General features: G+C 30.9%; 1 protein-coding gene across 1 annotated transcript; it reads right to left on the reverse strand.

Annotated features, from left to right (window-relative positions):
* Positions 1 to 3,875: 3,875 nt before the first annotated feature.
* LOC134684682 (uncharacterized) lies at positions 3,876 to 26,697 on the reverse strand. The gene is made up of 10 exons (XM_063543986.1): positions 26,694 to 26,697; positions 25,981 to 26,182; positions 24,584 to 24,687; positions 22,013 to 22,087; positions 20,032 to 20,046; positions 6,671 to 6,869; positions 5,849 to 5,952; positions 5,102 to 5,176; positions 4,545 to 4,556; positions 3,876 to 3,898 (listed from the first exon to the last, which is right to left on the reverse strand). The coding sequence occupies exons 1-10, from the start codon at positions 26,695 to 26,697 to the stop codon at positions 3,876 to 3,878; spliced, it is 813 nt and encodes a 270-aa protein (XP_063400056.1).

Raw genomic sequence — 26,697 nt, forward strand, 5'->3', positions numbered from 1 at the left:
ACTATTGTTTGTCTCTTGGTCTTCTGGTATTTTACTTGTAGTTGTCACGTTAGTTTTGACTTGTGAGTTTGAATAGCTTTTTGATACTTTTCGCTTCCTTTTGACGCCCTTACATATTTTGTTTGCATTTTGGTTATTATCTTATATCTTCTTGATGGTTACACTTTGTAAATACAGCTGTTCTTAAAAACACGCCTCTTTTGGGGAGTAATTGAATATTCATAGAAAATTAATTTTGTTTACATAATGGTTTTCAGTTAATATATGCTCTCTGTGTTCCATATCGCAGAGACAAAACTTGGGAATGTTGAACACATGTATATTGTTTACATTGAAATCTGTGGTAACCTTTCATTCGAGGTAGGGGTAGTTAAGAACATTAGTGTAAATTTAAACTCAGAGAAGTTCAGGGCATATAAACGTTGAAAATGCCGCACGACCCTATATTTTGACCTTTGAAAAAAATTGTGGTGCAATTGAACTTTCAATTCTAGGATACGATTTTTTTTAAAACTTCATAGTAAAAGTGGTACAGTTTTAGCCGTAAATGGAGTTCCTATGGGAAATTGCATTGTGAATATTTACAAAAATGCAACTTTAAGAAGTTGTTGTTCCTTAATTAACAATTTTTGTATTTATGTTTTTGTTTTTGTCTGTTTTGTTGCAAACCAATATGATCTGAAAAATAAATTACCCTGACCAACATTATCAATTGAATCCTGATGGAAGCGTGTGCTCTATGGTGACATTTTGCACTCTTTGCTGCGTACCTTGTAATCATCTTGAAATATTATAAATATTCTGCAACCGGAAGTATCGTAACTGTCGATAGACTCATAAAAAAGTTTTCCTTTCTTAAATTATTATTTTTAATCAACTTTTTGCGTTGTTAACCTTTTAAAACCATACTTGTTAAAGTACTGAAAGTAACATAAAAAATGGTCAGAAATATATTTACTACTATTTACAAAAATAAACAAGTCTATAAACAAGTGAGACATTATCGTAATTGTAATCGACCCGTTAATCGTCTGTCTATGCCTTAGTCAAATTCATTTCCAGACGCCAAATAAAAAAATGCATATCTAATTGCAAATAAAAGAACAGATTGACAATGAAAATAATTTATTTTAAATTAAACATTATTTGTGTATTCATTGCCAAGTCTTCATTTTTAAGAACTACCGCTTCTATCACAACATAAACCGTCGTCATATTTAGGAAGACCTTCACATGTACACTGTACCTGTCCTTTCATTGTTACAGGACATACCAAGGGTATGTTACATCCTACTTCTACAAATATACACTCATATTATCTATAGTATCGACATGATTTATTCCGTATCAACTTCACAAATAATACATGATGATGATGGTCTTGAAGTATAGATTCTATGAACTGACGTGCTTAATCATCTTAATCACGTGTGATATATATAGTACTAGTGTTCTTTTATTTGTCTTTGTAAATTATTATCCTTTACTGTCCATTTTTGGCATTATCCTTTTTTGCGTAGCTCTGTATTTATACATCTCGTTATTGTTTTACATTGGTATGGCCATTTTGTGTATTCTTGCCTTTCTTTTTTTCTGAGTCTGTATGCCATTTTGTTTTACTATGTTGATAAAGTTGTTTATTTTTATAGTGATTAAGATGATAACACAATGTTGACTGTTGTATCCCTCTTTTATTTACATTTTATCTATTATATAAAAACCAAGATGATGTATGATTACCAATGAGACAACTCTCCACAAGAGATTAAATTACATAGACATTAACAAGTATAGGTCACCGTACTACTGCACTATTAAGTAGGTATCTCATCGACGTTTATTTGTCTACGTTTATAAAATTAATATTTAATTGAAAACTGATGGCAATGATCAAGCAACATCGGAGATAAAATGTAGATAAATTGAAGACAGTTTTAAGTGTCTTCATATTATATTGGTGGAATAACGGCCAAATTTTAAAAATGAAAATTGTTAGTTTTTACATACCCGGTTTCTTCACTGAAATGTAAGTAACATTTTTATTTCATTAAAAAGTTGCTTTTCTTTATTTAATATAGATTCTTCCTCTGCATCAAGTATGATACGATATGTAAATTTTCAAATTTAAAGGACGAGAATGGATAAATATAATATTACGCTTGTTATATTTTCCATGTGCTTTTTGTTTAAGATAAGTTGGCGTTTGATGGTTTGTCTTGTCTGTTGTGCTGTACAATGCTTTATGTAGTCACTGTAATCCCTTTGTAAAGTATACGAATTTTTCTAAAACATGTATGACTTCATTCATCAAAACATAATACTAACCTTAAATGCAACAATTTGTAATTGTTATCTTTTTACAAAAAGCTTAATTTACAAAATGAGATTTTTATTGAATAAAGATTCTTTTTGAAATTTTCAAATGTAAACGGGAAGCTTCCCTTTTTACGCCTGAAAAACGTATCAATTTCATAAGTTCGTTTGTTTGAAATAAGTATTTTAAATCCATACAACCGAGTGAGGAAGGAAGATGGTATAAAATGCAAATTTTATCTCATATAGTGCAAAATCAAAATGTCGACCATTATTTAGTCTAATCAGAGAAAAATACCTGATGACAACAATGATTGTATAAAAGAGGGACGAGAGATACCAAAGGAAAAGTCAAACTCATAAATCGAAAATAAACGCCATGGCCTTAATGAAAACAAACAGACAACAATAGCACACACAACATAGAAAATAAAGGAATAAGCAACACTAACCCCATTTAAAAACTAGGGGTGATCTCTTGTGCTCCGTAAGGGTAAGCAGATCCTGCTCCACATGCGGAACAATAAATTCGATATGTTTATGTAAAAAAAAAGACTTCAAGCAAAAAATCTAAAATGTATATGTTTGATCATTGGACATGAAGTAAAACCTAAAGTATTTTACGACTGAGAAAAATTAGAGATAAAGTGACATCAAAATTTAAAATTCAAGGACATTTTGAAGTAGAAATCAAAATATTATTGATATATAAAGGACACTTGGTTAAGCACCCGGAGGCGGGCACAACAATATTATATGTTATCGCTGTTTTACATAAGTACTGACTTATAATTTCCTTTCATAAGTAGAATCAAAATATTATTGATATATAAAGGACACTTAGTTTAGAGGGTGATTAAGCAGATTGTTACCACGAGAAAACATTGTCTACTGAGACAAACACAAGATTGACACCGTTTTTTTATGTGTAAATAAACTCACTATAGATACCACTATTAAAATATTATAATTACGCCAGACGCGCGTTTAGTATACATGGTATACAAAAGACTCATCAGTGACGCTCGAATAAAAAATGTATAAAAGGCCAAACAAAGTACGAAGATGGAGAGCATTGAGCACCAAAAATTCTTAAAGTGTTGCATGTCTTCTCTATCACCCTCTCACACATTTGTTATTACTGTCTGCCAATCTTTTAACTAAAAGTAATAAACTATGTCGTCTTGTACCAATCAACTGTTGGCATGTAGTTAAGCTCACTTGATCAAGCGTCTCCGTGAAGGAATATAGAGTATTTGTCACGGGTAGAGTACATTATCTCCTTCTCATTAACCAATGTTTGGCATTTTGACATGAAGTATAATAAAAAATATATTATCTGTCGAAATATTTCTTTTTAAATCCGGATTTATTGTAGTATTTTGTTGAAAAGTTTTCCTGTCAATGCATATAAGAATAGATGTTCTTAGATGTTGGGTAAGTTGTTGACAAACTTTTATCAACCAAAATCTTTAATAAAAAATAAAAATTCCCCTAGTTTGCAGAACATATTAATTCACATACTTAAAAATGTTACCCAAAGCAGATGACAAAAATGAAATTTACTTACCAATTGCACATTCAACTAAAACAAAATATGTTGTAAAAATACAGTGATGACGTCGATTATGACTTACAACCAATTGAACAAGCGAACTTTGTGCGAAAGTTTGATATATACATTACAGATAAATTTTCGAATACCCAAAGTGTTGACTAAGAGATAGAAATACGATTGTCTCCAGACTTCTGTTTTAAATAAGGGCGTTAGTTTGGCAGTAGGTGAAATGTATTTATGTAAGATAGGAATTGTGGAATTGGAACCTTGAATTTGACCCCATGTGATTATTTGTAACAACATTGTGGTACTCAAGGAGAAAGTATTTTTTTAAATTTAGATACAAATTCTGAAAGGAAAACCTATCTACTTTTCAGTGCATACACATATTGCAGATGTACGAGTAAGCGTTATGTTGGAGTATTAACTTTTTTCCCTCGATCTGATATTATAGTATACACTCCTCGACCTACAGTAGCATTCCAAACGACATACAGTTGATTGTTAACATGGTTAATGTGGTCTCGTCCTGACTATACATGAAATGTTTGCGACTGAAAATAACTGTCATTAAATTGGTGAGGCTAAAATGAGATACAATCTATAATATGTCACAAACAACAATGCAAACATGAATACATATAGTCGATAAGAGTAACAAGTTACAACTTACCGACTGCTATATCTACAATTTAACAATAATATTTATAGATTACGGTATGTTACATTTTAGCAATTGAACAACTGCAATCAATCTTTGATTCGAGGTTTTCTTCTTTTTGTCTAAGTTTCTTGTATAAGCGCATAAACGTTAGTTTTGAAGTCATGTATATGAGGAATTGTTATTAAAACATTCATAAGAATACACCAAGACGATCCAGGAAAAGCAAGATAATAATAAGTATATATATATATATATAGATACGAGTCTAAATTGAAAACTACGTTCAAACCTATGATTGCGTTATATATATATATATATATATACAAGTTCAGCATATTATGGTTTTAAAATTTACACAAGTTTCTTTGCAAAACATTATGCTTACAATATCAACTCAAAACTTAGGCTAATCATATATGAAATGCAATTCAAATGACGAGTGATAGCAAGTGCTCGTACTCATTTATTTCGCTATTGTTGCATGTGACGCTTTACTTTATACCGTATAATGGCGCCTGTTATCAGTGTTTTAACCAGGTTGTTTGTAATTTACGTTACTGTAATACCTATTAATGCCCGTGTCTCTTGGAGGTCAATGCCAATGCACACATCACATAATGTTGGGTTGTTTGGAAACACTTCTGCAAATAATCATAGAGAAATAATTGTAAATATTCATGGAATAATAGTCTGCATATCTTAACACTTTTTTCCTCTTTGGTTTGCATCATAAATAGAAAATTGAAAACTTTAATGAGACAAAAAGACAATAATCCGACAATAGAGCAGAAAACTGCATTAGCCACCAATGGTATTAAACTCAACGATATTATGCTGCACCCGGAGGCGGGCAAAACAATTATATATGTTATCGCTATTTTATGTAAGTACTGACTTATAATATTTCCTCTCTCAACACGGTACAGTAATGTGAAAAATAATCGCTAGGAGGGCACGTGCCATTTTCTATGAAATTAAAAACGTCGTCATTGGTAAATTAGCGATAAACATATAATCATTGGTTATCTTTACATGTACCGAGTCAACCGAAAAAAATCAATATCGTTGAGATTCCAACTATAATTCATAATTACTAGCAGTTCAATGAAATGGACGCCTCATGAAACAGCGGTACACTTAAATGAACCAAAATTTAAAACAAAATATTGGACTAACAAAGACTAGAGATTTCTTATGTTGGTAGGGATATATATGAGTCACATATTATAGTACCTTTCACAGATGCTTTATAAATATTAAATAGTACAACTAACCAAATTGTGATCATGTTAAATTGGCATTCATCTACTTACTGAAAGGACTCATATGAAGGATTCGAATATCGTTGCTTGGATTATGGAAGGCATCTTTTCTACATGCATATAACGAATGTGTGTCATTACCGGGAATCTCCTGTCTAATACATGTAATAACAATGAACTCAGGTTAAACGTTTTGTAAGCTAGACAATCATTTTGTCTGCACTGACGCTTGGATAAAACTAAAAAAAGAGAATAATTGTATTCCGAAATACAACTCAGCTATTTTTTATTTCCTGGGTTAGAAAATCCGAAGTATTTCGAAAAACAGTTAAGTTACAATTATGATCATATTAATGATTATTCTTGTCAACAAATACGTGCTGACTACCGGGCTGGTGATACCCTGGGGATAAAAACAACGAGAAATGTTTCGGTTGATATAGGTTTAAACATATTTTAATTGTTTTTTGCTTTTTTTTATATTTTTGTGGTTGATTTTGGTGATAAATAATTATTGAAATGGAATTGTATGATAATGTGTTTAGTTTGTCATTCGATTTTTAAGGGTAATTAGAGTCATTTATTCGATAACAGCGTGAAATTTATTTTAAGTCAATGCTTACCGTAAAGAAACGGTTTTTTGTTTGAAGTCGTTATCTTTTTTTCCGCCATAGATATGCAACTTAAGCTTAATTGTTCCTAAATTATTACATCACCATACATGAAGTTCATTGAATAGTATCGTCGAAACAGTCTCTCTCCTATTGCGATAAGTTGTAGGTCGATCCGCGCCCAAATCAATCAAAAAATTGAAATGTCAATACGTATTATGCTGCTTCTTGAGTGAGAGAGACAAAGACATCAAATACTTACCTCACTGCAAGAAAATGTCCTTGTCTAATATAACATTCATTTATTCTTTTAACTGTTCCATTATTGGTCGCTATCAATAACGTCGGGTCTTCACTGCTGAAATGTGTAAAATCACCACCTTCTTCACCTTCTCTAAGGTAGGATCTATCTTGCTTGTTACACGAGAAAGCACACATACCTTTATAGTTTACCGGTGAACCTAGGAATGAGTGGAAATAAAAGTGCATCGGATAAATATTTGATTGGATTTGCTATATAAAACATTAAACAATTACCGGTATTTAATTTAGAATGATTTGATAATGTTTTCGCTTACTTTATAATATTTGGTACATTATAATGACCTTTCCAGTCTTCAGTGTTGTGTTTCAAATTCAACGAATAATAAGTTAGTTTTTGTTTCATTTACCGGCAGCAGTTTTTGTAAATGTGGCATTGAAAACGGTCATTAATGTGAAAAGAATTAGGGTTAAAAATCTTTTTGAGAAAAAAACAACACTCGTATCTATTTGTTTAACTGTTTTAATTGACCCATTTTTTTATAATCCCAGCAATTTGATATTTGGTTGGAATTTTTGTTCAGTTATTTTCTCTAGAATGTTTTTATTTATTTAATTGAAACTAGAAATTAACGTAATAACAGGTAAAATTCCAGACATAAGTACATTCATTGTAGAGTAAGACTCATTATAGTAAAAATCAAAATGTTAAAGTCATAAGAAACCTCAAATCAAAGAAAATAATGCATATGATTTTTATAACTCAATGGATAGTTTTCATTATAAAACTTATGTACATATACTTTTTTCTGAAGAAAAAATCTTTAATTTATTCATATTTAGAAGAAGTTTACTTTATTTGAATAGCTTCCTTCCAGCAAGCAATTCCCCCGACATATTTTCCGTATGCAAGGTGACCTCAGTGTGACCCACCTCGTAAAAATCCGGTGACCACAATACGCATGGATGTCCTTAAAATAATCTATTATCTGAATTTACATGTTAAACACGTGCTCAATTTCCATGCTTTTTTGTTTATTTTTCGTCAATTGTTGACAAACAGGTGACAATCGTTAAACTTCGGATTCAAAACACGAACTTTAATTACCTGCCATATTTTCACAACAACACTGACCGATTGAAAAAAAAATTTACAATTATACGAAATTTACACGAAAAAAATGATAAATTCGAGCACAGAAGACTAAGTTTATGATGTTTGTATGCATTGGTTCAAGAATTGGAAGAACATTATTTTTCACCGGTCACTCGTTTCTTATGATTTTAAACTTATCATAGTAAAACTCATCATAGTAAACTCATTAGGATATAACACATCAATGTAAGAGATAAAGAAAAATAAGTCAAAACTGGAAGCAGCATAAAATTAGAAAATGCGATTAAAGACCACATTTAACCTAGTCAAGAATGTGTGATTACATGAATAGTTATCTAAGGTACCAGGATTATAATTCAATACGCCAGACTCGCGTTTCGTCTTCATTAGACTCATCAGTGACGCTTATATGAAAACAATTAAAAAGACAAACAAGTATAGAGTTCGAGAGCATTTAGGACCCAAAATTCCCCAAAAATGTGTCAAATACAGCTAAGGTAATATATTCATTGGAAAAGTTTTTTTGTGATTATATGAAGTTGGAATAACATTGCATACACAGTGAGCATAACTTGAAATGACATAATGTCAATATTGTTGTCAGTTAAAGCTTTAAAATTTAAAATTTAATACTTTATTAAAATACAGTGATAAGATCTTGTATCTTCAATAGGTATACTAGTATATAGCAAAAATTACATCATGAAAAAATGAACTAAATGTGTTCATCTCCTAGCTACATATATATCCAAACCAAATGTGTAGAACACATTTCATCATTTGAATCATTAATTTTGTTAATCAAAGCGATTAGTATCTCCCCCATGAAAGTCTTGAACATTGAAACAAAGTATTAAATAAACAATAGTGCTTATGTTTAGTGTTTGGTTCAGGTTAGCTGTCATTGTCATTGATTGTGCAACAGTTTAATATATATAGAACCCAATTCAAGCAAACACTGTCAAAAATTCAAACATACTATCCACACTAATCTGTGTCCACACTTGTACATAGATAATTTTTTTTTTATTATAGCAACAGCAGTGGATAGAGTCAATAAACTAGATAGAAAATCATAGAAGAAGATTGAATATACTGGTACAGTATGATGCGTGCGCGTAGTAACACCAAAGCTAATATTGTCAAGTACCTTGTTTCATATTTATTCATATTAAAAAAAGGGCAAAATGAAATGGCGAATGAATTTTTCACAACAGAATGGGGCCTCAATATGTTAGTATATTGGTGCTAGATTGGTAAAATGTAAATATGCGTACCTGCTTTAATTAGTGAACACCAACTCAGCGAAAATACAGCTATTAGTTGAAAACACGTCATTATGAGCAGAAAGGATTGAAATAAATCTACTACCACTCTATGCATCTAGAGGAAAACATATTGATGCATAAATTTGTTCATTTCATTATGTTCTGCAACAGATGTAGACAAATAAAAAAAAACATGTTCCATGTGCATATGTTTGAAACACATTTTATTGAATCGACAATTATTTAATAAAATATGCAAGTTTTACTAATAATCAAGAGGGTATACTAGAAATCTGTCGGAAAATTGTAACAAATATAATCAAGTTATTACATTAATCCTGTTAATAACGATTTAAAGAATTGACTTTAAAATTTCGGTCAATTTAACAGCGATTAGCTTTATTTTCAAAGTACGTCTTTGACATGGACGATAGTCATTATCATAACAAAATGAAGATAGAAGTCAGTTTCATTAGAAAATAAACCACATAGACCAGTGTCTTCACAAACTATTTCAAGTTGATTAGTTAAGGCGACTTAGCATGCATATAAGAACATTTAAGATAGTGCTGATCGGAGCCAAGCCAACACTTTTGTGAATTTTAACTTTATAAATACTTATAAAAAAATACTTTGTAAATATTAACAGTGGTATATTTTAACTGCATATGGGAAATACTTACAACATGAAGTTGCGGGAGACATTTTTATGAAAAATGCAGAAAAATATTTAAAAAAATCATAAAATTTTAAAAACTAAAAAAAAAAAAAATTAACAAAATACAGAACTCCAAGATAAATTCATAAAATTTATAAAATCCAACGTTAGACTGTATAAACAAACGGGACGAATATGGAAAACATCTGTAATATTCCTCAATAAATAAATTTTTGATGTAACGCGTCTTCCAATTGGCTGACGTCACTTTTTTATCAGCCCATATACCTTACCGTGCGACCGTGACGTCTTCAATGCAACATCTGTAATATTCCGGACTGTATAGATACATCCAGAAGAAAATGATGGGTTATACCTGGTTTATAGCTATCTTAACCATCCACCAGTATGACAATTGTTCACAGTTTTGTTATCTTGACAAGATTGGTGAACAACCAAAACAGGCATACTAGATAAATGTGACGATAATTGGGATCAAGCACTGTGTAAAAAATACATAAGTGACATACAGCTGGTTAAAAAATTTAAAAAAAACCTTCAACTTTGTGTTCAAAGACGTTAACATAACACGTAATTATGAATGATAGTTTATCTGACAAAGACGTCAACATTTAGGTGTTTTTTTTGTTTATATTTTACAGTATAGAGTATATTTTTAGCAATACATTTTATAGTCTATGGTCTAAACAAATGGTCTAAACAAATGATTTTAAATTAGTTTAGAATCAAATTCTAGAATTACAATTTAACCCGAATTATATCCCTTGTTGAAGAAAACTTTTTGCAAATCAATGGCGTAATGTTAATAAAAGAAAACTATATGTAACTTTATTTGTAAATATTTCCAGCTTTATATTTTTAATTTAAATTTAAATAGTAAAGAACGAAACTATCATTTATGCCCCTTACCTGTACTGTTGGTCGAACTGAAATTTTTAACTGTGGCGTTATTATGATATCATTTGTAGTGCAAATCGAAGTGAGGAATACTGATTGGCGCAAAAGAGGCGAAAGATACCAATAGGACATATTTCAAAACTGACAAATCGATGAAAAAATTAAAACACCATGGTAAAGCTCACAAAACGATAACAAGACGAACACGTGTACAAATTAAAGCACTGCTTAGAAAACTGAAAGCTAAGCAATACGAACCCTACCATAAAACGGGATGAAACTGGAGGGCGAAACAGTTCTTGCTCCACATATGGCAAACATAGTATTGGCATCGCTAGTACAAATATAGTGATATATCCCATTCGGTGAAATATTAATTGAGAAAAAAAAGAAAGGATTGTAGTTCTGAATATTGTAATCTGTGCAACAGGTGTGTCATAACGGTCACAACCATCTCGTGAGTTTTGTTGTTAGCAACAAACCTTGAAAATGTGGATAGGAAACACACTCTCGTGAATATAATATCAACTGAGATATATACACCATATACGGGGGATGCTGCATAGTTGATACAAAGAAATAAAAGGTTTACACATGGAAAGTTAAGATCAATCCTTGTGTCGTAAAATTTGTTATTACAACCGACCCGTCATGTCAATTTCTACATGTAAGTGACAATGTATCTTTTTTAATTATTCAATTGAAAGATATCAGTTGAAGTATAATGGTAGCTTGTTTTTATTCTTGTTGAAGGTCGTCAAGACGGGGACAAGATGATGAACAATCCTTCGTGAATCAAGCATCGGTAATCAAAAGCTTTCAACAAATAAAAAAAATGTGTATATCTTATGTCAAGAACTTATTGTACCGACTATACATACACTGATTTTTACTTTTATAGAATTAGTTTTGTTTTTTGTTCTTGTGAAATATTGCACAACTAACACAATCAATCCCCAATTAGTAGAGATAAAAATAACAGACTTGACAAGTTTATGATGGTTTGGTCTTTAGTAAATACATGACCGTATTGAAAATATAACATTCATTAAAATGTGATATTTCTTTACGAATATATCTCAAAACCTTGCATTTGGGGACTAAAAAGTAACCACAATTTTTAATAGTAGCTATGAACATGGCATATACAAAACAATCTGATTCAAGGGGAGACGTTATTTTTCATCCGTTTAAAAACAGCAGGAAAGAAAAGTGTATTCGTTGTTATCAATTTAGTACGTAGGTAAAACAAATGAATAAATGAAGCAATAATTCAAAATCAAATCGTTTGAAATTGACTGTAAATGTTGGCTTATATAACTCTGTATATATAGGAAAATGTATCGAATATATTGAGGTTTAATTTATAACTTGACGTTTATGTTTTTTTTCTTATAAATTTGTCTTGATATTACGCAAATATTGTATTTTGGTGCACTTGTACTGTACCAGCTGCAAACTACAACAATTATATATCAAATAAAAAAAATGCATTGTACATTTTGTAGAATAATTACATGACTTTGTATCATTAACATAATTCAATGTCCTTTGTCTAGATGCGAAAATAGTTTCATTCGTATCCACAATTACACTGAATATATAGAGTTTTAATATATCAACCAGAATTAAAATTCACTATGGTGAAAAAAAACATACAATTTGATAGCGCAACATTTAGCAAAACACTAGGTGCATATTTTCATTGTAAACATCGAAACAGCTAAATTTTCAAATTTTAAACACGCAGTTTGCGGACCATTTTTTAACTTAACTGCAGAGAGTGGACAAATTGCGTATAACAGGAGATTTGGGGATGGAATGTATATTTCAAATGGCTATTAAAAGGATTTACAAATACACCTAAAAAATGAATCACTCTTTTCAGGAAGGTCGTTTGTTTTTCGTGACATCTCAATTAAAATGCAGATAAAATGAATTCATAAAATTCATCTTTATGTTACCTTAAATTCAACCACTAAGCAAAAGATGGACATCACATAAGCTAGGTGTGTTCAGCTATTTAGAAAAGGTAAATACCGGAAATATAAACATATAAAATATGAAATCAAACAGACCTAGAAAAATCTAATAGAGTCCATACATCGTAAATTGTTTATTTTAAGACTTTTTATAATTTGGACAGTCGCAAAGAAATACATTTTATTGGCAACAATGTGTGAGAAAACCAAAGAGATAAACGTTTTAGTATATTTTAAATCAAATATGAGAATTTGATTCAAATCGGGGAACATGAATTTGACAGCTTTAAATGTAAAGAAATACTGGTATCCCACGTAAATGAACTGTGCTGATTTTTTCCAATGAATTTTATAACAGTGTGATAGCTAGTAACGTGTTGAGTTTTGTTATAAACTATTTAATAAAAATATTAGTTTCTGTTACTGCTCTTCATTAGAGTGATGTAGTCCGAATTAGAGGAAACCTGAATAACCATTAATCAGTTAAAAAAACAACAGTTTGTTAAAGGTACGTTTCTGACGGAAATAATGGTAACGGTTTGATTTCTGTAATTATCCTGACGGAAAGAGGTATAATAGGCAAATATGGACTTTCGTTCCAAAAAATTGAAAAGGGGTCATCACTTGCAATTTTCCTGTCGTTGGGACAATGAATAAAGGGCAGTCATTTAAATTTTTAAGGAAAAAGTAATTACAGGCGTTTAAAAAATGACAAAAAGGAACAACGTTATACATTCGTTAAAGCGAGACAAAACCATGACAAAAAAAAACGAAACACGACAAATTAAAGACAAAAACAACAGTCTACAAATATGTAAAATTATAAAAATACCGAACTCCGAAGAAAGTTTTAAACTTAAGTCCTAAGTAAATATCATATTCAAATCAACAAATCGAAGAAAAAAAAACCAACTGTCATATTCCTGACTTGGTACCGGCATATAGGGATATAGTGAATAGAACATGGTTATATAGCTAGCTATCATTAACCACTCATTTGTATGACAGTCACATAAAATTCCAATCTATTGACAACGATGATGTGAACAGAACAAACCGACATAATAGGCAAAACTATACATTAAAAACTAAACGATGAACACAATCAACAATACAAACAACCTGTGATTATCAGAGGTACCGGAAGAGTACGCATATATATACGAGGTACTCATAACTAAAAATGTAATTTGTCGCAAAGTCACAGAAAAGGGATGATCATGGTGTGTGATTGTAATTACCTGACTGAAAGTAATAGCAGGTACTTAAGCAGTTTTTTATGCAAACAATGGGTAGTTAATTTTTATTTTAAATCACATGTGTCTCTTAGAAAATGCAAAACTTAAAGGGTAAAGTTAAAAATATGGTAATATTAAATTTGAATGATAATTGTTTTAATTAAGGAAAACAATAAATAAACAAAACGCAAAAAGTAAACAACATTAAGATATATTAAAAACTAATTGTTACTTCCTATTTGTCTTAAATTATTTGTTTTGAACCTTTTTTTCTCTTTTTTCAAATACTTTACTAGGTCGTAAAATCATGTTATATTACCATAAAATCTTAGCAGAAAGTCAAATATTTAAAATTTTATAAAAGTATTTAGGAAGATAATTCAAAGACTTTAACTATTTCGAAATATGTACATCTTTTCACTTTGGTGTTTACTTTCGTTGACGACATGTTTCATGAAATCTGTAATGGAACAATCCATTTCCGACATATCACGGTTTTTTTCTCCGATGGCATTTATAAAATAAAATGAAAGAATACTAGGTAAACATGGGTTTGTCAGTCAAAACTGTAAAATTGGTTAAATTTTCAGATTTTTCTGGGTTCTTGAATACCACAGACAAAGAAAACTGTATGTATGCGTACGTACATGAATGTAATTGTTCTTCCTAAAAATTTAAGTTATATACGAATAATATACATTGGAACATGAAAAGTAAATACGAGATGTATGTATGTTACTTTCACAAACGTTTTATCTCTTATGTGAGACTTATTACCGCGGTGCAGCATAAACAGTAGGATTTGTTGACATTCTAGTGGCACTTGTGATCACCCCGGCTTTTAGGGGTTGTGTTTCTCAGTCTTTAGTTTTGTATAATGTGTTTCGCAGATATGTTTTTTTTTTATTTTGGTTAATTTTGGATTGTTTTTGCAATAGAATTATCAGTTAGATTTTGCCTAATTAGTTTGACTGTTTATTTGATCTCTCACCTGTCTAGAAAAAAAGTAATTGCCATTTAAAGAATAATTTATTTTCACCCATTCAATTTTGTTTTTGTTTTTGCAATTGCACTTATCATTACGACAATGTTGTAATTAGAAGGAACCAAAATCTGCAATTTATGAATAATTCGGCGTCTTTTAGAGTACGATATTACCCATTTTTGTTCCTTAAATGACAAGTTACAGTTTTGCATATTTGGCAATGTTTTGGAAAATTGTAAAGATTAAGCAGCCAAAGAGCTACGAAAGACTCCTTTTTAAGTATGATAGTGGCATTTTTTAAGTTTTGGCAAATGTTCTCATATATTATTCATAAAAACAATAAAAAATTTTGCTATTGCACTTATCATTTCGACAATGTTGTTATAAGAAGGAACCAAAATCTGCAATTTATGAAAAACTTGTCGTCTTTTAGAGTACGATATTAGCCATTTTTGTCGAATTTTTGTCGGGTATTTTTTATTACAGTGGAAAAAAATATCTACACATGCAAAATTATTCACAAGATAGATACAATCATGAGATAACGAAATGTACACGTGCACTTTACTTCTTATTGAAGTTATGTTCCTTAAATGACAAGTTACAGTTTTGCATATTTGGCAATGTTTTGGAAAATTGTAAAGATGAAGCAGCCAAAGAGCTACGAACAACTTCGATTGTCTAAAGACTCCTTTTTAAGTACAATAGTGGCATTTTTAAAGGTAAGGCAAATGTTCTCATTTTATTATTCATAAAAACACTAAAAATGGAAATAAAAATTAATAAAACATGACCCTAATCGTCAATTTACTGCTAATTTGAGTAATTGTTCCTAAATGGCTATACCTATCCATTTGTAATACCCCAAGGTACGAATTATTTTTTTGGGAAAGAGGATGCCTTTTTAACTATTAACCAGTCCGTCAGTTTGTCGTCAATCTGTTTGTAAGGAATTACCGAATGCTTACCACGAATAGCAGATAAAAGGACAGATTAATGCAGAAAATAGAATTTTATTTCAGATTAAACATAGTTTTATTTATTCCAAAGTCTTCTAAAGAACCACTGCTTTACTCACAACAAAAACCGTCGACATATTTTGGTGGACCGTCACAGGAACACTGTACTTGCCCTTGCTTAGTAACAGGGAATACCATAGGTATGTTACATCCCAATTTTACAAGTACACATTCATATTTTCAATAGGTGTATCGACCTGTTTTATATCGTTTTAACTTCAACTTCACAAATAATACATAATGGTCTTGAAGTATACATTATAAATAATGACGTTGTTTATCATCTAAAATACGTGATATAGCGTTCTTTATTTGTCTTTGTCAATTATTGTATAGTCTATGTTTGGTAATATCCTTTCGGCATGACTCAGTACTTAAACTTCGAGTCATTGTGTTATAGTGCTATAGACAATTGTGTGTATTAATTTCTTTTCTCTTTTTCTAAGGTGGTTTGTATTTATGCAATTTCGGTTTTCTTTGTTGATATATTTATATTGCTTTTGAAATAAAGAATATATATTATAGTGAGTTACATTAGAATACAATGTTGACTGGTTAACTTTTATATTTGACATTTTAATTTCATGTGTGTTTGTTTTGTTCGGACATTGTCAATTCAATGCTATGCGACTTTTATACACATGAGAGGTTTATCTATGAAACCAGTTTTATTTCACCATTTTCTACATAAAGAAATGCCTGTACAAATTTAGGAACATGACAGTTGTTTTCCATCCGTTGGATATGTAAAAACTTTAAATTTTGCAATTTGTATAGGGACTTTCCACTTCGAATTTCTTCGAGTTCTGTATGTTTGTTTACTCTGTACTGTACGATAATCAGACATATATATTTAACGCTTTTTTGGTGCACAATTTATCATATCATGCTACTCGCTTGAGATGGAAAATTATCGCTATAAACTAAGGCATGGCGTTGCTGGTGAAATTTAGGCAACACATTAAGAATTTTGGTCCTCAAAGCTCTTCAACTTCGTACTTTATTTGGCCTTTTTAACTTTTTTGGATTCGAGCTTCACTGATGAGTCTTATTAAGACGAAGCGCGCGTCTGGCGTATATACAAATTTAAGTCCTGGTATATATTATGAGTTTATTTACATGAAATTGACAACGTCGTTATAGGTAAAATAGCGATAAACAGATTATCATTGGTAATCTCAATTCGATTGCATTTCTCGCTTTAGACGTACAGGCTCAATAAAATCAACGGTACCAATTTTCAAGCAAGAAAATCTACCACGTTAAGATGATCAACGATACTCTATAAATATAAGTTGTGTCGTTTCATAGACATATCAAAGTAAATTATAAGTCCAAACCAGTAGATAGCTCTTAATTTCTTACAGATTTACCTCTTATACTTGAAGATAAATGTTCTTTAAATTCAGTTGCAGACAAAACAATGTCCCTTTATTCGACAATCATTACGAAAATGTGCCAAACATTGTGGGTACCACAAATGAAAAGAAATTGAAAAGTAGATCACTACTGTTTATAGATATCATAAAAACAATCTTATAATAGTTCTTTGAAACATTTATGTAAGAGGAAACTCATTGCGTATGCAGTGGTTGTTTTTTGAATTCAGGTTTCACAAGTGTCAGTCTATTAAAATATAAGGAAACAAGAATGTGTCCTTAGTACACAGATGCCCCACTCGCACTATCATTTTCAATGTTCAATGGACCGTTCAATTGGGTTAAAAATCTAATTTGGCATTAGAATTAGAAAGATCATATCATATAGTGAAAATGTGTACTAAGTTTCAAATTGTTTGGTCTTCAACTTCATCAAAAACTACCTTGACCAAAAACTTTAACCTGAAACTCTCACTTTCATTTTCTGTGTTCGGTAGACCGTCAAATGGGATCAAAACTCTAATTTGGCTTGAAAATTAGAAAGATCATAAGCAACAAGATATTAAGTTTCAAGTTGATTAGACTTCAGCTTCATCAAAAACTACCGTGACCAAAAAACTTTATCCTGAAACTGCCACTTTCATTTCTAGATTAAGTGACCGTGAAATCGGAGCAAAAAGTCTAATTTGGCTTTAAAATTAGAAATATCATATCATAAGCATCAAGTGTACTAAGTTTTAAGTTGATTGGACTTCAGCTTCATCAAAAACTACCTTGACCAAAAACTTTAACCTGAAGTGGGGCGAACGGACACACGGACGGGCGACCTAACGGAAGCACCGACCAGAAAACATAATGCCCCTGTACTATCGTAATTGGGGCATAACAATATAAACATGGGCAATTAATTGCTGTTAATTACTTTAAGGTTATTTGAAATGCATCTCATTTTAAATAGTTATGCTTTGACTAGTCCTTCTATTTTTTGCGTTTTGTTTCTTACCCTATTTGAAGCCCTATAATTTAGGAAATACACCAGTTAAATTCAACTATCCAATCTCGTCTATCTCAGACAACTAGACAATAAAATAATCAATTCTCAATCGGGTGCAAAACAAAAACAAAAACGTTGTTTAATAACTCCAATCTATTTCAACCTTGATTTGTATTTTCAAAATGGATTCATGAGATTTAGACATATATCGAAAAAATACAATAATAATTGCCTCTTTACTACAACGGAAATGGGACTTAATTGATATATTATTTTTTGGCTGAATCAAATGTGTTTCCTTCCAAGTAAAAAAAGTAAACCAAATGCATGTTTACTCATTTACTTGTTCCTACTAAACTGCATTGATCAGAAGTTTTATTGTCTGTTTATTTGTCATTTCATCGACCTGTACCTGACTATATTTACATTCCTAAGAACTGTATAGAGAACAGGGCTCATCAAACAATATCTTAGAAGATATAAAAATAACTCAAAAATATAGTTTAAATGAAAAAGATTCTTTTGAAGAGTTTCAAATATGTAAAATACATATCAATATTTGTTACTTACCCGGCTTCGTCACTGGAATATAAACAATTTTTCTATATCGTTAAAAACTACTTTTTATTGTTAAATCTGTTTAAATAATGAACTAAGGATACAGTAAGTAGACTGCGTATATGTACTTTTCATTATGCTTAATATCTATAAAGGCAACAGTAGTATACCGCTGTTCAAAACTCGTAAATCTATGGACAAAAAACAAAATTGGGGTTACAAACTAAAACTGAGGGAAAGGCATTAAATATAAGAGGAGAACAATGACACAACATTAAAACACACAGAAACAGACTTAGCATTTGAAAACATCCGATGAGAATAACAAATATAACATCAAAACCAAATATGCCATTTGTTGTTCTTTTTTTATGATACGTCGGTGTTTGATTGTGTGTTTTGTTTGTAATTTTTGATAATTGCTGTTAACTCTTTGCATAGTTTAAGCGATATTTCAAATCATGTACAAACATTATTTAACAAACCAGACATCTCAACCGGAATGCAGCAATTTGTTCTGTTCATTTAAAAAATAATGTAGAAGAGACAAACGAAGATTACGCCACTGTCCCAAGTTAGGGAACGATCATGTTCAAATAAAACACTACAAGCAAAACTGCTGTACAGTAATGTATTTGTTTGATCGCTGATATGTATTTTTTTTAAATGCAGTGTGTTTAGACTTTTAATTTAGAGATATATAAATATAAACATTAAATATAAAAAAGATCTTGAGGTAAAATCAAAATAAAAATTAATATGTATTTGATAAGGCAGGTATGTGACAGTTGTTAACCATTCGTTTTAAGTGTTTGATCCAGTTTCTTAGGGACATTCCGTTTAAATATTTTCTCGGAGTTAGGTATTGTTTTTGGTTTTTTTTACTAATTAATAAAAAAATAACCATGGTTTCAGGTTTTTAAATTCGAGTATGAAGTAGAATAACTAATGTAGCGAACTCAAAGCAAATTTCAAATGGCACAATAAAATAAATAAACCAATGGAAAACAACAGCTATATTAAAGACTTGGTACAAGCATTTTCATATGTTGAAAATGGCAAATGAATGCATTATAAAAAAGTTTCTTCTTAGATGTTTGCATTATTGTTGATAAAGTATTTATAAGACAAATATTTTTAGAAACTTTTCGGTTAGAATTTTCCTGGAAGTTCGTTTTTTTTTGTCATTTTTCTTTTTGAATCATATTATTTGATATTATCCATAGCATAAAAATAATTTACTTACCTTTTCCGCAATCATCTATAAAAAAACAGGAAGTATAACTAACTATGGTATACAATCAATTCAACAATAGGTATGCCTGCGAAGATTTGATATATACAATACAGATAAATAATTGTTCCATGCATATTGGCATATTTGGATTACATATTTGTTCCTCGTTCTTTTTTTGGTACATAAAATAGTGACTTTCCTCGTTTGAATTGTTTAACAGTTATCATGTTGAGGTCTTTTATTGCTGACATTGCGGTATGGACTTTTGTCATTGTGGGAGGCAGTACGGTGACTCACAGTTGTTAATTTCTGTGTCATTTGGTCACTTGTGAAGGATTGTCTCATTAGTAATCATAACGCAATTTATTTTATAGTTTATTGAAATATGGGTATTTTTTTTTAGATTTCTAATAGTTATAGAAAGGAGTTCGTTTGTCAATTGGTAATGTACAAATAAGCAGCTACGTCAGGTTGGAGTAAAGACCTTTAAAAGCACGCCACGAAAAAAGAGAGTATTGATAACAATTTGGAGATACGCAAGACGGATTATTTAAAACAAGACATTTTTAACTTCCATTTCAGATAAAAAAAAAAAAAAATAGAATCTGATAAAAAAAAATAGAATCTGATAAAAAAATAGAATCTGATAAAAAAAAATATGTTTACTTTTCGTTGCTTACCTTATGTATAAGTAAAGGCGTTGTAGTAAGTTTAAAAAAATCTCGAATAGGATATAACAGATTAATGAATTTAATGGTAAGCCAAAACAGATAAGCGCTCTGGATTCGAATGTTCTTTGAGTGATTTATATGATACTGTTACAAGACAAAGATTCATTCTAATCTGATCTTACAGTATCATTAAGCTCTCCGGTCTAGTAACAATCAAAGTAAACGGCCTACTTTGCATTTTTTGTAATTAATTATTGATTTCGTCTTGTCCTGAATATATATGAACCATTTGCCACTGAGATTAAGATCTATATTGTTTCAATGGCTTAGCTAAAAGGAGACATAACTTTAAAGGTATCAGAAACCACCATGCAGGAATGACTTTCACAAAAAATGTATGACTGAACTTAATGTTTAGTCTTCCACAATTCAGTTTACGTGCAATCGATTTAAGTTGTCATTTTTTTGTGAAACAAATTTCCAAGCAATAACTCATGAAGCCTCATTTCAGAGAAAAATATTAAAACTTACCGATTTGAACATCTGCAATTAAACAATAATAAGCCTTTAGAATTTCTACTTCGTTAAATTGTAGCCGATATATAATCTGCCTTAATTTGTTGAAAAGGCTTGGGATACGTGTATAAATGCGGCGTAATCAAGATCTGTTATTTGGTCACATCCCCCATACCTCTAAATAAATTTTAAAATACAATCATTACATAATACTCACTGACATGCCAAATCCAGACCTCAACTAAACTGATCGAAAGATCATATTGTCATCATATGATAATTGACCACGATCCTTTAAAGAACTTTGTATTTTTTAACCAACAATTGAACGATACAAACCTAACCCGTAATATGCCAACAACTGGTTTTAGAATAAATATCGTTCCCTTTCGGAGCACACGAATATAGAATTTACGTTCAACAAAAATGATATTGTTTGCAACTTTATCAACTTGGGACGAAATCAAATCCATTGCAGAGTTCTTTTATCTGATGTTCAATACGATAAAGGGGCTACTTTTGTTTTATACTAAGTTATTAGTTGATAGTTAGTGTCAGTGTTTTACAGATAAATGGAGTGAAAACACGTATTTCTGTCCAATCCACATTTCACTGGTTGTTGTTTGCATTACATGTTAATTATCATTGCTAGCAGGAGGTGTTTCTGGCCAATGTGTTTCACAATATTTTTTTACATATACATTACTGTACATGTAAACTCTTTAATTACAATGCCGAATTATTCATGATTTTCTGTTAATTTCATCTCACAAATTTGTATTCTATAAACATTACTGTATTACCTATTAATGCACGTGTCGCTTGAAAGTCAACGCCAATGCACACATCACATATCGTTGGGTAGTTACATAGTACTCCTGTAAAAAAAATTCGTAATCATGGAAGAAAAAAATAAAATAACAAAAAATACTCCTAGAAAAAATCTCAATAAAAGTCCCTAAACAAATGACAAATTAAAATGCTCATACTCATCAAACAACTGTTATGTTTCTGACTTAGTACAGGTATTTTCGAATATGGAAATGGTGTATTAAACCTTGTTTTAAAACTAGCTATGCCTCTCACTTGCAGAATAGTCGCATTTACTTCCATTTTCTTGATAGCTATCAAAGGTACCAGGATTATAATTTAATACGCCAGACGCGCGTTTCGTCTACATAAGACTCATCAGCGACGCTCATATCAAAATATTTATTTAGCCAAACAATTACAAAGTTGAAGAGCATTGAGGATCCAAAATTCCAAAACGTTGTGCAAAAACGGCTAAGGAAATCTATGCCTGGAATAAGAAAAATCCTTAGTTTTTCCAAAATTTAAACTTTTGTTAACGGGAAATTTATAACAAATGACAACATTATTGACAACGATGTGTGAACAAAACAAACAGACAAATGTCGATACCTGCATCTTCACATTGAACAAGGTCTTGTTTTCCTGTTACTGTTTAAGACGTCTATACACTAAATCCCATCTAGAGGAAAATAGAGGGAGGGTTGGGATCCCGCTCACATGTTTAACCCCGCCACATTCTCTGTGCATGTGCCTGTCCCAAGTCAGGAGCCTGTAATTCAGTGGTTGTCGTTTATCTATGCTACATAATTGTTTTTTGTTCATTTTTGTCGAGCGTTTGATTTTTGTCGCAGAAAGCTCGACGGAGGGGTAGTGATCCGGTGGCGTTAGCTAACTTATTAAAAGCCTTATATTTTAGAAGGTGGGAGACATGGATGCTTCATACTTTGTATATGGATGCCTCATGTTCCGAAGTTTCCGTCAGTCCTATGTCTAATGTCCTTGACATCATTTTTATGGTTCAGTAAGTACTTGAAAAAAACTTGAAGATTTTTAGCTATGTTAATTTCTCTCTTATTATAAGTAATATGATCATTACATTTGGTATGTGCATACCTTGCAAGGCCTCATGCTCGTCAGACAGTTTTCACTTGACATCGCCCTTATCTAATGGATCAGTGAATAAGGTGACGTTTTGGTGGTCAGGTCAATATATCAGATTATATAAGCAATAGGTCTAGTATATTCGTAGTGTGGAAGGACTGTAAGGTGAACATGTCCAACTGGCAGGTGGCATCTGACCTTTACTTCATTCTCATGGTTCAGTGGTCAAAGTTTCGTTTTTGAGTTTTGGTCTTTTTTTTTTTAAATACTGTATGCAATAGGTCAACTATATTTGTTGAATGGAAATATTTCATGATTTATATGTCATTCGCGCAGGTTTTATATGACCTTGACCTCATGTTCATGGTTCATTACTCTGTGTTAGGTATTTGTGTTTTTGTCTGTTTTTCTTAAACTATAAGCAATAGGTAAACTATATTTGTTGTACGGAGGAATGTTTAGCTGTACATACCTGACTGGCATCGTTCATTTGACCTCGACCTCATTTTCACGGTTCATTGGTCAATGTTTAGTTTTCTTGGTTAATGTGACAGTTGTGATAAAGCTCTACATTTAGGGCAATCAACATAATATCAATGATTAGTAAAGAAGGCAAAACATTTCAGCATGTGCACTCTTGTTTACAGAAATAAAGCCGTTAGTTTTCTCGTTAGAATTGTTTAACATTTAGGTGCCTTTTAAAGCTGACTATGGGGTACGAGCTTTGCTCAATGTTGAAGGCTGTTCGGTGACCTTTAAGGTAATTATTATGTCATTTTGGTCTCTTTTGGAGAGTTGTGTCATTGGCAATCATACCACATCTTCTTTTTTATATAGTCATAATAGCTTAAAATGTCAAGTATAGGGTACATTAGTCAAAGTTGTCAAGTAATCTTATTCAGAATACTAACATTACCATAGCACAACAACACAATGATGGAATGTATAAAAACCGAGCCACATCAAATGGATATTGCCAAAAATGGACCAAACAGCAGCAGTAATAATTTACAAAGACAAATTAAGGAATAACGTAACACGTTATTAGGAATATAAACAACGAGAATACCTAAAATCTAGACTTCAAAAATAGTATGAATATGTTAACAGATATTTTTAATATCATACGGAACATTTTTTAAATCTTGTGTATTTTAATACCAATTAGTTTAGTTTTCCAATCAATACAACAATAACTCATATGCCACTGGTTACTGTATGCCAAAATTTGGAACGTTCGTTGGCAGTCATTATTATCGCTCAAAATTTCATATTAAAAATAATCTACATTGGCTACGCATCGTTCTAGATGTGTTCTTCGTTTTTTTGCATCAATGCATTTATTAAGATTTACACAAATTTAAAAAGTGTCTGTTACATATGTTTAATAAATATTTAATCATAACAATTATTAGCAAAATGAATAGATGTTATTTTTATATAATCATTGATTTACTTACTCCAGGGACTAAAATGAAGTATTCTGATGTCGTTGTTTGCATCATAGTTCGCATCTTTTCTGCATGCGTATAATGAATGTGTTTCATTGCCCGGAATTTCCTGTCTAATTGCAAAGAAGAGAGAGAATAAAATTATTTCGGCAATTATAAGTTCAAATTCAGGGGGAAAAGGTGGGGTGTGTATAATGATTGATCATGTTGATTTAAACAACTAAATCTGAATTATTTTAATTAAATTTGACAGATATGTATCCATCTTTAGTAGGGTTATTAGTTCGATAACAATGTGATGAAATTCACATGTTTATGTAAGAGTGAACATTGTTCTTATTCTTTGAATTGGTTATCTTCCTTAGATAAAGAAAAATATGTAGATCCATTCTTGTTTGAGCGTTTAATTTTTTAGTTGACTTAGGTACTTTCTTCTTTCTTTTCGATATTTTAATTATTTTACTTTTTGATATGATGCATGTCTTTTTCATTGGGTTTTAAGACGTATGAATTTCAAATTGACAACCGATGATTAGATGAGTAAACTGCAAGTAGTGTTGCACTACTTTCATTGAAAAGTACAATTCTTCTTGTAAATATGTTTCTTGTGAATTTTAGTACTTTTTCAATACTTCAATTAGCAAGATCAACCAAACTCTTCAGTAAAGCAAACTTGCTTTCTTTTTTTCCCCGGAAACTGGACATATACTAGCAAATAAACGGGGTATAAAAAGGGTATAAATAGGGTATAAACATTTCTAACATTTTGAAATCCTTTATTCTTAATATAAAAGTGGAGAAATGTGTATTTTTTTGAAAGTATATAGAATAAAACGAATATTGAAAAATTTGAAGACGAGTGAAGCGTTTTTCAGTTTAAAAGTTAAGACTTATTCCTGTGCCTGTTTTTGAGAGAAAAAATAAGCTACTGAATGCTTATTCTTACCCGGCCACGTCCACTTGTATTTTTGTCTATCTGATGAGTTAAGCCTTTTTCAACTGATTTTTATAGTTCGTTCTTTTGTTGTTTTGTTATAACACTGTCCCAGGTTAGGGGAGGGTTGGGATGTTTAACCCCGCCACATTATTTATGTATGTGCCTGTCCCAAGTCAGGAGCCTGTATTTCAGTGGTTGTCGTTTGTTTATGTGTTACATATTTGTTTTTCGTTCATTTTTTTTTACATAAATAAGGCCGTTAGTTTTCTCGCTTGAATTGTTTTACATTGTCTTATCGGGGCCTTTTATAGCTGACTATATGCGGTATGGGCTTTGCTCATTGTCGAAGGCCGTACGGTGACATATAATTGTTAATGTTTGTGTCATTTTGGTCTTTTTAGGATAGTTGTCTCATTGGCAATCATACCACATCTTTTTTTTTAAATTTTATTTAAGAGACAAAGATTACCTCATTACAATAAAAGGTCCCTGCCTAGTAAAGCATTCATTTCTCAGTTTTATTTTTCCATCATTAGTTGTCACTATTGCTATCGTCGGATCATCACTACTGAAATGTACAATATCTCCACCATGTCTTCCCTCATATATGTATGCTCTATCTTGCTTATTACACTGGTAAGCACATAGACCTTTATAGTTAACCGGCGAACCTAGAAAAAAAAAAAAATAACAAAAAACTCCGAGGGAATTTTAAACAAAAAGTCGCCAATCAAATGGAAAATCAAAAGCTCAAACACATCAAACGAATGGAAATTAACTGTTATACTACTGACTTGGTACAATCATTTTTTTATGTAGAAAATGGTTGATAAAATTTGAATTAGAAGCTAGCTTTAAGTGTAAATATATGTTCCTGAGATGAATTTAAATTACATTGCTATTTTAAGCATTTATTTATTTGAATTATCGTATAACAATATTTTCCATATCTAATTATTTGCAAACTTCCATTTCTCATATATGTAATTGCTGTCAATACTCAGAAAACGTTCACTGTAGCAAAACTATATGCGAGTTCTTTTAAGCACTGTTTTTTATTCCTTTATTAGATTTTCCGCTGGAAATGTTTCGTACATTGATGTTCATGTAACCGTTATCCTTTATGATTAATAAGATTAGGACTAGGAAGGCATGCAAATCACGTATCCTTTCCTTAAGTACTCAT

This window comes from Mytilus trossulus, chromosome 9 (genome assembly GCF_036588685.1).
Source record: "Mytilus trossulus isolate FHL-02 chromosome 9, PNRI_Mtr1.1.1.hap1, whole genome shotgun sequence".
Classification (NCBI taxonomy): domain Eukaryota; kingdom Metazoa; phylum Mollusca; class Bivalvia; order Mytilida; family Mytilidae; genus Mytilus; species Mytilus trossulus.